Source organism: Bison bison, unplaced genomic scaffold (assembly GCF_000754665.1).
Source record: "Bison bison bison isolate TAMUID 2011002044 unplaced genomic scaffold, Bison_UMD1.0 scf7180017864330, whole genome shotgun sequence".
In the NCBI taxonomy this organism is placed as follows: domain Eukaryota; kingdom Metazoa; phylum Chordata; class Mammalia; order Artiodactyla; family Bovidae; genus Bison; species Bison bison.
The window spans coordinates 12240196-12255165 of NW_011494902.1; the positions used below are offsets into that span (position 1 = coordinate 12240196).

General features: G+C 35.0%; 1 protein-coding gene across 2 annotated transcripts in view; it reads left to right on the forward strand.

Annotated features, from left to right (window-relative positions):
- KYNU (kynureninase) overlaps window positions 1-14716 on the forward strand; it is a 120799-nt gene extending 106083 nt beyond the window's left edge. For both annotated transcript variants that reach the window (XM_010853684.1, XM_010853685.1), the window contains 4 exons: window positions 2790-2842; window positions 5097-5182; window positions 12267-12497; window positions 13801-14716. In XM_010853684.1, the coding sequence (XP_010851986.1) occupies window positions 2790-2842; window positions 5097-5182; window positions 12267-12497; window positions 13801-13920 (490 nt within the window). In that variant the 3' untranslated portion in view covers window positions 13921-14716. The remainder of the gene's footprint in view (window positions 1-2789; window positions 2843-5096; window positions 5183-12266; window positions 12498-13800) is intronic.
- Window positions 14717-14970: the final 254 nt, after the last annotated feature.

Consider the following 14970-nt stretch of genomic DNA (forward strand, 5'->3'; position numbering starts at 1 on the left):
TCTAGGTATTTTTATACTAGAAAGTTTAGCTTGTTATGACATAAGTTGCAAATGATTTTTAAAAAATAGATTGTCATATGATACAACTTTCTCTTATGATTTATTGGTCTACGGAGATGATCCTATAACTTTCTCTTTAGTTTTATTAATATGATGAATAGTATATTAATAGATTTGACCACTGTTTTCATTTTGACATTTTATAATGTTATAATGTTTTGTAGAAATATTCAACTTCATTGCTCTTATTTTTTAGGGATGTTTTACTATTATTTATTTTCCATATGGCATTAGAATTAGCTTGCAAGTCCTAAATGAAAACAAATAAAATCTATTTGTATATTTTACTGGGATTATTTAAATGTATACACCAGTTCAAGGAGAACTGACATTTTTCTTGATGTTGAAAATTATTCAACTTGATGTTCTTGTTCAGATTCAGGAATATTTTTTAAAAATTTATATAAATCTGAAATATTTTTTGTTAATATATCAGTTTGCTTTCAATTTTTTAATTTCACTTTTAAATTTAGTCCTCATATTAATTTATTAACAGATATTTAGTTCTCATATTAATTTTGTACCAGACTACCATGCTAAGTTATCTTTTTGTGCATACCAGGTACACAACTGTAAAATTTTAAAGTGGTAATAATTGACTATCTATTTTTCAATTTTAAGCTGCAAAATATTAACATTAAAGAAAGCACTTTTGGTGTTTCTCCATTAAGTCCAGGTGTGAGTTGGATGTGAATAAAGCAAAAGTTAAAATTTTTAACATTTTGGCCATAATTACATATAAATGCGTGCAATATATATTTATCCTAAGATCAAACTCTAAATATTGTTATCTCTATTTTATAATTTTGAATATATATTCTTTCAAATATGATTTTTAAGTGGCTATAATATTTCATAACATAAGCATCGTATAATTTATTTTTTCTCTCTTACAAGATGCTGGGGTTGCTATGACACTGTAAATAGTACTGTGCTCATTGTCCTAGCACACACATTTTAGTGTACTCCAAATAGTCTTTTGCATGAATCTGAAAAAGTAAAAGTACTTAGACAGAAAACTGTACATAGCTTTAATTTATATTTTTTAAACTGTACTTCATAAAGGTTTTATTACTTATTATACTCATTATTGAACAGAGTTTATTTTATACTGAATCCCTGATGAAAAAAAGACATCTAAATTTTGAATAACTTTGCCAATTTAATATCTTTCATCTTTATGTGGTTTCATATTTTTCAATTTTTACTAACATTGAGCTTTTTTCTTCCTGGAATTCATGGAGCATTTTCACTTCTCTTTTTATAAATGTCCTGTGCATGCTTTGTGACTGGGCAGCTTTGGGGACACTGCCCTTTCTCTGATGAAAAAACTCTTGGTGCAAACTCTTTTAAATGTGGCAAACAGCGTCCTTCTCCCCATCATTGGGTCCTTTTAATTTTGTCTATCTTTTTAATACAGAATTTAAATGTGTATGAATATATGATATTATCCTTTATATTTTATTTGGTTTTCATAGATTCTACTTTTAAAAATCAAATATATGAATATATTTTCCTCACATTTGCATTTTTTCAAATGTTACATTTATCACATTATATAATTGTATGATCTGAGGACCATTTATATTTTCTGTCACATTCCATTTGTCTCCCTGATGCTTCTCGTGACAGTACTATCCTCATTTATTTATGAATTTTGTAATATGGGCTTCCCTGATATCTTGGTAAAGAATCCGCCTGCAATGCAGGAGACCCCAGTTCAGATTCTTGGGTCGGGAAGATCCCCTGGAAAACAGATAGGCTGCCCACTCCAGTGCTCCTGGGCTTCCCTTGTGGCTGAGCTGGTAAAGAATCCACCTGCATTGCGGGATACCTGGGTTTGATCCCTGGGTTGGGAAGATCCCCGGGAGAGGAGAAAGGCTACCTACTCCAGTATTCTGGCCTGGAGAATTCCATGGACAGTCCATGGAATCGCAAAGAGTTGGACATGACTAAGCGCCTTTCACTTTCACATGTAATGTAGAGCATATTCACCTTTATACTCTGTTTCAAAATTTATTATTTTTACTCATGTATTCTATATAAACATAAAAAAAACTGCCAACTTCAAAAAAACAGTACATTGGAATTTTTAATTTTGGCAGTGTTAAAACTAGCACTTTATTTAGGAAGAGTTGATTATACAAGAATACTGTGTTTGTCTCTTTCTCAAATTTTATATTTTCTTCATACCATTTGTAATTTTTATCTAATAAGTACACACACATACATATGATTTTTCCTGTATATTTTATACTTTATGTCTGGCCAATTAACATTCTTATGAAACTCTGAAAGTAACCAATTTCTTTAGAAAATTATTAAAATTTCAACAATTTAGATGTTATTTTTATGTCATTTCCCTTTAGGATTCCTATTGCAAAAAGAATACATTACTGTATTAATCACTTTTCTTTGTTTTCACCTTTTTTAAAATCTAAAGAAACAACATTTTTGTTCATTTTATATTAAACAACAAGGTCATTAAATATAGCTCTTCAGATTATTTAACTTTGCAAGTATATAACCAGTAATATGAAAACATTGATTTTTATTCTCTCTCTGAGGTTATAAATATTAACTGTATTATGATATCACATGGCATTTATATGCTTAAGTATTTGATGACTCATATCACAAATGATTTTAATATGAAGGCCCAAGAGTCCTATATTAATTCTGACTATATTTATAAACAAAAATCTCTAATGTTACTATATATGTTTTAGGTTAGTGGGATGGTTCGGCCATGAACTAAGCACCAGATTTCAGATGGATAACAGTAAGTATATTCAACTTTACTTCACAAGTCATTTTATTTTAAGTTTATTTCAGTTTTCGTCTTTGTATGATATGTAATATGCATGCCTCATGGAGAGAGAACTTTGAAAATGCCACTAAGAATTCTTAAAATAAGGAATGACATTTCCTCAATGTAAGACTAAGTATTCATAGATTTTAGTATGATTTTGAGTCTATCCTTTTACAGGGAAATAAGAAGAAGCAAAATCTAAAATACAGAATTCAGGTCTCACCAATATGGAATACCTAAACCATCAGACAGCAGGGACAGAAAGGAATCATGGTCCTTATAGTCAGGCCCAGAGAGACTTAGGTATCAAGTTTATTGGTTTTGTGATGCTGTACAAATTTGATCATTTTGGACTTTTAATTTTCTCCTCATGTATCTAATGTGAATAATAATATCTATTTCATGAGGGTAAAACATGTTCAAAGCTGTAAACCAAGCAGCATACTAATTAATAAGTGTTCAGTTTTATCCCTCTCTTTTCCCAAATTGTCCTCCTTTGGTGGCTTTTGCCACCAGCATGCGTACGTGTGTGCTAAATCACTTCAGTTGTGTCCAACTCTGTGCGACCCTATGGATTGTAGCCTGCCAGTCTCCTCTGTCAGTGGGATTCTCCAGACAAGAATACTGGAGTGGGTTGCCATGCCTTCTTCCAGGGGATCCTACCCCCTCCTAATGGATCAAACTTGCATCTCTTATGTCTCCTGCATTGGCAAGCTGGTGCTTTACCACTAGTACCACCTGATAAGCCCACTTCCACCACATACCAAACAGTAACCCCAGTGGGTAGAAATTAAAGTACATAATTAGTGCAGGGAGTTCTTAAACTGCCCTACTTCTCTTTCCTGAGTGACTTTATTCTTCCATCACATGGGATACAGAAAACTTCCTAAATGTTCTGAGAAATCAACTTAAACTTGATCCTTCAGACTGCTTCCAATCCTGAGATTTGATGTTACATATATACACATTTGCACCAACCAAGATGCAAAGGATAAAGATGGGCCCTTTGACTCAAATCAAGAAAGCTATATTTTATCTTAGCTGCTGAATCATAGCTCTTTTATACAGTTATTTAAATTGTTTGTAATAGGTTTTCTTATCTGTAAATAAGGAAGTTGGATTAGATCAGGAGTGGGCAAAGTGTTTTTTTCTGTGAAGGTTCAGACTGTAGACATGTCAAGCTTTGGGGGCTAACTGTGGCAAGTGCACAGCTCTGCTATTGTGGTGCTAAAGCAGCCATAGAAATATATAAATAGGTGAACAGGGCTATGTTCCAATAAACTTTTATTTACAAAATAAGGAGTGGGCCAGATATGACCCATAGGACGTAGTCTGACTAGCCCTCATTAGATGAATATCTAAAGACCCAGAAAATTCTCTCACTCTAAGTCAGTATTAGTTTTCAATTTGCTCTAACTAGTAATTTTAACTATTGGATTTAGCTTGCAGCTACTCAATATAATTAATTATATGACAATATTGTCTGTTATTAACTTACCTTTTCAATATATTCTTAGGCAGATCATTTTTGTAAACCACATTTTTTCCTCTTTCCTAAGAGAAGTCACTTGATGTAGTAATTCTAGCATTAAAAGTCACCTTCATACATCATTTCACTCACATTTCTGCCTTCGGAGGATATTACAATTACAAGCCATTCAAGTCTTGATATTTTGCTGTCATTGACATGGTTTCTGGTTTGGAAGCCTCTGTGGACTGTGACCCATGGAGACTGCCACCGCCATTAGGTCTCAGGTGGGGATGAGGGAGAGGTTTGCTGCTGCATCAAGGCCTGGGCCCGACTGGTGGATGGCTGTAGCGAGAGCGCTGGAGCTCTGTGGAATGCAGCCCTGGGGCCCCCAGTTCATCTGCCAGTTCCAAGGCCTAAGGCACCGATCCGTCTCTCACTGTGCTCTCCTCTACGAGCACCACTGCCAGGCTGACTGTTAACACAGCGGGACCTCTAACCGCCTGCTAAGAATCTTGCACTAGAAGCTGTGTGCCCACACTGCCCCTATTACAGGGGCAGACAAGATGGAAGTTGCAGGTGAAGGAAAAATATACTAGTACTTTAGGTCCATGAAGTTTCTTTTAATTATCTCAAAACTCTTGGGAATAAAAGCTTTTAAGTCTTACATTTTTTTCCTTCTACTTTGCTGTCATTAAAATATCCATAAAGGACACTTTTTAGATACATCCTATAAAAGTGATATTAATTTTTCAGAACTGCAGTTAATCCCTGGAGTCAATGGATTCCGAATCTCAAATCCTCCCATTCTGTTGGTCTGCTCCTTACATGCTAGTTTAGAGGTAAGTGATCTATGCGTCAAACTTCCCACGTTGTCACCTTTTCTTTATCTGAGTGTGACATGCTGTCATATTTCATCTGTTAATCAGCTAGGTTAATATGCACTGTGCATAAGCATTGAACAAAGGGCAGCGTTCTCCTATAGGACAGTGACTGTGGCTCGTGTCATCCTTTATTTATATCTCCCTCCCCCAGCACAAGGCTTGGCACAGTGTTGGTACTTAATGTTCCATAGAACTCAGTTGGGGAGACGTATATTTAGTTCCACTTAGAATTTGTGTGAACTTGAATGAGTCACTGGATCTTCTATTAGTCTTTCTATATGGAAAATAAGCCTGAAATATTTAAGTCTTGATTAATTCACTCATTCAAACATGTATTTAAAAATTATCATGTGTCAGACAATGTTGTGATTACTGGGGACTCATTTCTTCTAGTTCTATGAGTCAGTGAGCTGACAAAGTGCCATATGACAAAATTATAGGAGGACTTACTTTAAGGGGCAAGGGAGAGTATGAATAGTCAGAGTAAAGCAGAGACTAAGTAAGCTTGTCCCATGAGGTAGGGTGTATTTTCCCCCTTATTGGGGTTTCTATGTCATTATATCCATGTGTAATCTTTACTGTTACTGGCTTAGTGTTTTTCTTTAAGTTCATTCATATTTTTACTTGAAAGTAGTCTCACTCAAAATTATAATACTCAAAGGGTCAGTTTGGTTTTCTAGACATGCATATGTCTATTATTTCTATATATCTAGGTACTTAACCTATAACTATTCATTTATAACACATATTCCAATCCCAAAGAAAGGCAATGCCAAACTATCGCACAACTGCACTCATCTCACATGCTAGTAAAGTAATCCTCAAAATTCTCCACGCCAGGCTTTAGCAATACGTGAACCATGAATTTCCTGATGTTCAAGCTGGTTTTAGAAAAGGCAGAGGAACCAGAGATCAAATTGCCAACATCCGCTGGATCATGGAAAAAGCAAGAGAGTTCCAGAAAAGCATGTATTTCTGCTTTATTGACTATGCCAAAGCCTTTGTGTGGATCACAATAAACTGTGGAAAATTCTGAAAGAGATGGGAATACCAGACTACCTGACCTGCCTCTTGAGAAACCTGTACGCAGGTCAGGAAGCAATAGTTTGAACTGGACATGGAACAACAGATTGGTTCCAAATAGGAAAAGGAGTACATCAAGGCTGTATATTGTCACCCTCCTTATTTAACTTCTATGCAGAGTACATCATGAGAAATGCTGGACTGAAAGAAGCACAAGCTGGAATCAAGATTGCCGGGAGAAATATCAATAACCTCAGATATGCAGATGACACCACCCTTACGGCAGAAAGTGAAGAACTACAAAGCCTCTTGATGAAAGTGAAAGTGGAGAGTGAAAAAGTTGGCTTAAAGTTCAGTCTTCAGAAAACGAAGATCATGGCATCCGGTCCCATAACTTCACAGGAAATAGATGGGGAAACAGTGGAAACAGTGTCAGACTTTATTTTTTGGGGCTCCAAAATCACTGCAGATGGTGACTGCAGCCATGAAATTAAAAGACGCTTACTCCTTGGAAGGAAAGTTTTGACCAGCCTAGATAGCATGTTCAAAAGCAGAGACATTACTTTGCCAACAAAGGTTCGTCTAGTCAAGGCTACGGTTTTTCCTGTGGTCATGTATGGATGTGAGAGTTGGACTGTGAAGAAGGCTGAGTGCCGAAGAATTGATGCTTTTGAACTGTGGTGTTGGAGAAGACTCTTGAGAGTCCCTTGGACTGCAAGGAGATCCAACCAGTCCATTCTGAAGGAGATCAGCCCTGGGATTTCTTTGGAAGGAATGATGCTAAAGCTGAAACTCCAGTACTTTGGCCTCCTCATGCGAAGAGTTGACTCACTGGAAAAGACTCTGCTGCTGAGAGGGATTGGGGGCAGGAGGAGAAGGGAACGACAGAGGATGAGATGGCTGATGGCATCACTGACTCGATGGACGTGAGTCTGAGTGAACTCCGGGAGTTGGTGATGGACAGAGAGGCCTGGAGTGCTGCGATTCATGGGGTCACAAAGAGTCGGACAGGACTGAGCGACTGAACTGAACTGAACTGAATTGAATAATGCATATACATACACATGTCTTCCAATTATTTCGATATGAGATATTCATTAGTTTCATTAATTTATAAATTAATTAGTTTCATTCATTTCATATTCATTAGATTGAGACAAAAATTTATCTAAGTAAATATATATTGTTAATAATTATATACTGTATGATAATGAGCTTCCCCAGTGGCCCAGTAGTAAAGTGTGCCTGCAATACGGGAGACACGGGAAGAGCCTTGGGTTCAATCGCTGGGTTGGGAAAATTCCCTGGAGAAGAAAATGGAAATCCATTCCAGTATTCTTGCCTAGGAAATCCTATGGACAGAGGAGCCTGATGGGCTATATAGTCCACGGGGTTGCAAAAGAGTTGTCAGATACAACTTAGTGACTAAAACAACAACAAATATGATAATGGTATTAATACACATATTAAAGAAATGCATATTTTATATACATAAAGTATATGTTAAGTAAATATACATATATATTTATAATAGAGATCTTAAATATATAGACATTAAAATAAAAATTTGATTTTTTTAAAGTATTGAAAGCCTCCTCGTATTCCAGCATGAGTGACCAGATAAAGACTTTCAAAATCTCTTCCAAACCTAAAATTCTAGAAGTCTGTGAAAATTCTCAGCAACTTCTCATTCTGGCCACTGGACGGCAGTGTCAAGTTCCTCTGTTTTTATACAGCTTCACCACTAGATAGAAGTAATCGGCTCGTTTCATTTCATCCCAATTTAAAAAAAAAAAAAAACCACCTACTCAGTGTGACCACTAGATGGAGCTTGTGCTATTTTCAGGTTTTGGCAGATTTTTCTGTTTTGCATTGAAATAGACCCAGTAACAAGATTTCTCAGTGATACAAATTATATTTGGGGAGGGGTGGGGAAGTGATTAAATCTGCTTGGCAAACCAAATAATGATATTTGACTTGTTTTTAAAATATTCAACCTGAGGCACAGTTCCATTAAACATTTTTGTTTTTTAAGAAAATAACGCTTTGCAAACTTTGCAAACTTATATCAGGGAGAAGATAAATTATTAATACAATAAGGAGAAAAGAAATAAGGCACAAAGGCATACCTTAGAAAGAAGTAGCACTTAAAGTTATTTCCTCTGATTTTACTCATCTTTGCAAATTATTTCCTAGCCATATGTAGAAAATGTCTTTTAGACACTATCACCGACATTCTTTGCAGTGGACTGACTTCAGTATTCACCTCTTCTGCCACAGAAAAAAACAGATTCCTATTTTCCCTACCAATAGTTTAGCTCCACACTGTATAACATTCACCTAGATATGATTTTTATTCTCAGCTGGAATCTGAAAACTGATGTATCTTCTACTTCAATATCTAAACTTAAACCTAGGAAAATGACCCTAAAGCCCCAGAAAAGGGATGTACACTTCTCTTGAGTTTCTCATCACTTAAGTATTTCTCTGCAGCCTCATGGAAATACCTTATTTAAATAATTCACTGTTGAGGCTATGTTTTTACCAAAATTATCTTTAAATAATCAAACCTTGAGTTAAAGAAAGTATTTTCGAAATTCTTACTCCCCATTATAAATTGCAAAATTCTGAAATTACAAAATAATATATTTCCCATTCTCTGCTGCTGCTGCTGCTAAGTCGCTTCAGTCGTGTCCAATTCTGTGCGACCCCATAGACGGCAGCCCACCAGGCTCCGCGGTCCCTGGGATTCTCTAGGCAAGATCACTGGAGTGGGTAACTGTTAAAGTGTTGTTCTTTCAAATGCTTCTGAATTTGCTATATGACTATCAATGAATTAACAGATTCAGCACTTAGCTTATTTATTTAAAAATTTTGAATATAGGAGATTAGTTGAAGTTTGAGTAAGTGAAAGAAATAAACACACAAATCAAATATTTGTTATCTCTACTTCCCTTTCGAAAAGTATTCTTACACAGTAAAATGCCAACTGAAGGAGAGATTTTATACTTAAGAATCGATATATATTGGGACTTCTCTAGTGGTCCGATGGCTAAGACTCCACACTCCCAATGCAGGGGGCCTGGGTTTACTCTCTGTCAGGGAACTAGATCCTAGAGGCCACAACTAAGAGTTTGCATGCTACACTGAAGATGCTGCATGCCGCACCAAGGACTGACATTCCCATGTGTGAAAACAAAGATCTGGTACAGCCAAATAAATAAATATTAAATAAAAATTGCAAAAAAATGAACTGATGCACATGGATATGATTACAGATTTGTAATACAAAGAATTTTTTTAAATTAGTTATGGCATTGTTCACAATGTGTATTTGACTGAGGCATATGATGAAAAATAACACCTTATAATCAGTTTCAAACTGAAATCAGGTTTCTTTATACTGTTGCCTACTTAATAATTTACACAATAATTTTAAAAATACTGTAGATAAAGAGGAAGAATAAGGTAGGAAGCAGGAGGCAAATACTCCATCCCTTACTGTGACACTAGGTATGACCTTAAACAAATGACAACTATTCTTGAATTCATTTGCCTCAACCTTTTAATAAGATGTTTGAACCAGATTACTTCAGAGGTCACCTCAATCTTCCAATTAGTAAATATGACATTAAACAACACTTATATTTTATTTCGAAGGGTCCTATTTATACATAACAACAGGTAGGCAATATAATTATTTAAATAGCTTCAAAATATAAAATTAGAGCATTCAATTAAAATATAGGGCAAATCAGAAGAAATGTACTCTGCATTTCCTCAGAAAGTTATTAGGCACCCAATTTTAAGAACTTAAGAGTTGAGAACATCATGTTATACTTATTTTTCCTATTTAAAATGATCTAACTTTTCTAACTTTGAATTTATTTTAGCTAGTAAGAAAAATAATCTAAGTAGTGGAAATTCTGCCAAGAATTCTGTTATAAGCTGAATATTTTCAAATTACACTTTTCATTTTTCCTAATTAAAAAAAAAGAAAAAAAAATTTCCACAGTGTTGAAAGCACGAAAATAATGAGAAGTTAAAAAAAAAAAAAAGGCTGTGGGGGACATTTACTCTACTTCACTGTTAACTCCTATTATCCCCTCTTAATATGTTTAACTGAAGCCTCTGAAGAGACTTTAACACCCTGTGAGAAGAATTTAAAGCCACTTCAGAATGCAGCTTCTCTTGTTATAGTTGTAACGTGGAAAATAGTTTTACATTTAAACATTATTTGATTATTAACAAAGAGTACTGATATGTTAAAATCAAGATATTTGTCATGAAAAACTTTTGCTTTCTTGTTATCAAATCTGCAAGAGCAAAACTTCATTTAAAGAACCCTATAATCTTAATATCCCCCAACGGCTTACTGACTTATGAATACAAGTGAAATGTCATTAAAAGTACTAACTTACACAGTGCCCCCATCTGCATCTTATGGGACCCAAAGCAGATCCAGAAAGTTTACCAGAATTACTTAAATAATTAAAATGTCTTCAAAGACTATGAATCACCAAAGAGAAGCTTGGAAAGATTCCTGTTTTTGTATTTGTTTTAATTCCAAGCCTGACAGACCACTGGGTGGACCATACTTTACCTGTTCCTTGCTCCTGCCTTCTGTGAGAATGTTGATTCTTGAATCAGGCTCTCTGATGGCCATTTTGTTTTACATAGGAAATGAAGAGATGTCTCCTACCAAACTCCATGTAACGAGGGTTACCTGAATACTAAAGCAGCATTTTTTTTGCACTGAATATGTCAGATGTTAGCTTCTACTTTCAGCTGAAGTCTTTCCAGGTTGCAGACACAGTCCATGAGGTCTGGTTGGGGAAACAGACAGATACCTTTCTACTGTCTGATACTCCTCTCTTCTTTCAATATATTAACTTAAATATAACTCCCAACTTCTCCTTCAGCCAAATACATACGCTCTGCAATAGGTCAAGAAAATCTATGCCTGGACAGTTTGAGTCCTATTAGAATGCCTACCCACACATGCCATGTGTATATACAGAAAGAACTATTTCCATAGACTTCATAAAGTATAGATATCACCAAATGACCCTATTTTTGCTCTGTGCCTACCATGATAGAGAAAAGGGACATTAAGTGGCCTGCCAGTGCATCATTCTCTGTTTGCAGTTCATTCAGTTCTTATATGTAGGATAGATCTTTAAACTCTACTTGACCTTAAGAGATAAGCTAAAAAAGCATGTCTGTTCTGACCCCTAATGTTCCAACACCAGTGATTGTGTGCCCTTGTCACTCATCTTAATATAAGAAACCTCAAGAAGCAAGTGCCAGTGTTTTCACACCAGTGTTAAGAGTTTAGCAGCAGAAAAAAAAAATGATGAAAGAAGAAAAAAAGAAAGACTTCAATGCTTTCAATACCAATGCTTCAGTAACATATAAGCACATCTAACATTATTTGCTTTCCTGCCTGACAAAACTTAGCATCATTTTTAACTCCTTGTTTTCTTACTGTTAAACTGAAAGAGATTTAGAAATTGTTAAAATGATTATGAATAATATTGGTAACATTGCCTTCCACATAAGCATTGAACTCTTACTGTACTTTTTTGTGGACTAAACAAACTTTATACAGGAATAGACAAAAATGTTCTTGACTATAATTGTATAAAATGTTTGGAGGAAGAAGTCTGACATTTATAAAATTTAAATCCATTTATTAAGGTATGTTTTACTTGTACTAATTATATGAAGCTAATTTAAAATAGCTCTGAAGGAACATTATGTTAACTTATTTTTTTCTGCTTTGGCAAGTATTGTTTAAACAACATTTGTACAGCTAATCTATCATGGAAACTTTGTGTTCAATTTTTAATGGCACAGTACTTGAAAAACATTTTTTTTAACAAAAAGATTATCTAAAATGGGATGTTTTATTGGAAAGGTCAGAAGCAGGCCTTTCCTTTTTATATGTGATTTACAGTTAATTTTTACTTTATAAATCAACAAGAAAGTGTGAACCTAATTGTTTCTCATTCTGCAGATCTTTAAACAAGCAACTATGAAAGCACTGAGGAGAAAATCTATTTTGCTAACTGGTTATCTGGAATACATGATCAAGCAGTACTTCAGCCAGGACAAAGCAGAAAGCAAGAAAACAGTCGTGAACATAATTACTCCATCCTGTATAGCGGAACGTGGCTGCCAGCTAACCCTAACATTTTCTATTCCAATAAAACACATTATCCAAGAACTAGAAAAAAGAGGAGTGGTTGTAAGTGTATCTCTTGTTTTCCTACTAGGTTTTCTCTATGGGTTGCAAATGTTGAGGATAAAATTTGAATTTTTCAGTTTATGCATTTTTCTATGATACTTAATTTTGATCAGTAAGGATAAATTAAGTGCCAACTAAGTATTCAGCACTCTGTTAACTAAAGACACAGAGATCTGTTATTTCTGATAAAAGGGAAAACACCACTGATTTTGTTGTAGGAAGCAGTATTATGTAACTTATCCATTCTTTTCATTATAGATTGGGCAGAAAAAAAAATAGTGAAAACCCCAATATAAATTTGTGGAGTAAGTGGAATTAAAGAACACATCAATATAGTAGAGGAAGAAAAAGTAAATTAGTCTTGTTTAGTTTGATTGAAATAAGTTATTTTTAACCTGTTCACTGTAGTCAAGAAAGACATGTAGACACATCTTAAGAGTGCTAACATTGTATGGAATATATTCTTTTGTTGCTGTTTTTTACCTTTGTGCCTAAAATAGTCCTCTTTGTCTCTTGAAGAGAACTAATAATTGTTTAATGAGCAATTACAGGATAAATAGTGATATCTATTTCCAGAGATAATATAATTTAGAAAATACTGCACTCAGTTTTCCAAACCTTTAGGAGAGATTTCCCCAGTTTTTGGAGACACATAGAATATCAGCAATCCAAATAACATTCTACCATTTGCAAGCCATGTGCTCCTGTGAAAGTTGGTAAACATCTATTGACTTGAGACTTCTCATCCATATTGGAATCGAATATACTTACCTCAAAAGTTGTTATCGAATTAAAAGTGCCAGCAAACACAAATCATTTATTATGTTGTCTAGCCTGTAGGGGTGTCTCTTAACAACAGAGTCACAGTGATCTTCAGACAGCTGAATTATCTAATTCATGAGATTAGGGATTATTGAATTCAATGGAAATATAATTGACTAAAACTCTCCAGATCTCAGTGAAGTTCTCATTCATTGAAATGTGTGCAAGGGTTCCAGTTTCTTCAGGGTCTCCCCGCAGATAAACTACATACCCAAACTATTGGATGCTTATAAAGGATGAGTGCACTTCAAGAAAGCACTTCAGACATTAATGTACCAACCTATTAATATTTTAATTATTATTAAGAGAATAGCTTCAAATAACACAAACATGACATTTTACTTAAAGTGAAAAAATTCTTACATATTAAATTTTAGAGTAATCAGTATGAATGTTTTATGTAAGTTTCTCTTGAATGCAGATTTCCATTATGTGAAAAATGCTAACACTATTGTGGCTTTACTTTTTGTTTCCCCTACAGTGTGACAAACGGGAGCCAGATGGCATTCGAGTGGCTCCAGTTCCTCTCTACAATTCTTTCCATGATGTTTATAAATTTATCAATCTGCTCACTTCTGTACTTGGCTCTGTAGAAACATAAAATAGCAGTATTTTCCGCAGCAACTAAAGCAAATAAGATGGAAAGCCTGCAGTTACTTTATTACTATTATTCAAGTCTTAATTATTGGAAGTATTTAAAAACTGATTACAATTAACTGGAAATGAATTGCGTACTTTATAGAACACATGACAGTTTTGCTAAGGTCCTGTGGTCTTGAGATCTCTATGGCTGTCGAACTTCTTGGTATTTGGTGAATCAAAGTATTTATTGGTGCAAGTATCACATACATAGTCTTGATTATCTGTCACATTTCACAGTTAATGAAATGTTTTCTGTTGGTTTAATTATAATTTGAATGACAACTTCATATGTATATAGAAATTTTTGTATCAATTTTAGAACTATTACTTTAATTTTAATTTACCAAGCAATTTCTTATAGGCACTGCCATTGAACAGTCTGAAGAATGTATGCTTTTTACAGTGTTCCACCTAATGCCAATCTAAGGAAGACAAAATACATTTTCTAGGGCAGTGGCTTTCAAATACTTTGTTCATGATCTATACTAAGAAATGCATTTAATACCAGGGGCTAATTTGTGTACTTGCCTTACTTCATCGATTCTAATACATAACTTTTAACCACATTTTAACATCCAATAAAGAAGAAATATCTTTCAACTTTCATTCAACAGCTTCTTAAAATTGCCACTGGCCATTCTTTCATGTTACCATCCCTGATGCTGCCATGATTCTCATCCTGAGTATGCTGCTGCTGCTGCTGCTGCTGCTAAGTCGCTTCAGTCGTGTCCGACTCTGTGCGACCCCATAGACGGCAGCCCACCAGGCTCCTCTGTCCCTGGGATTCTCCAGGCAAGAACACTGGAGTGGGTTGCCATTTCCTACTCCAATGCATGAAAGTGAAAAATGAAAGTGAAGTCGCTCAGTCGTGTCTGACTTAGCGACTGCATGGACTGCAGCCCACCAGGCTCCTCCGTCTATGGGATTTTCCAGGCAAGAATACTGGAGTGGGGTGCCATTGCCTTCTCCAATACTGAGTATGTATCATCCTAGATTTGGTTTTAAAGTT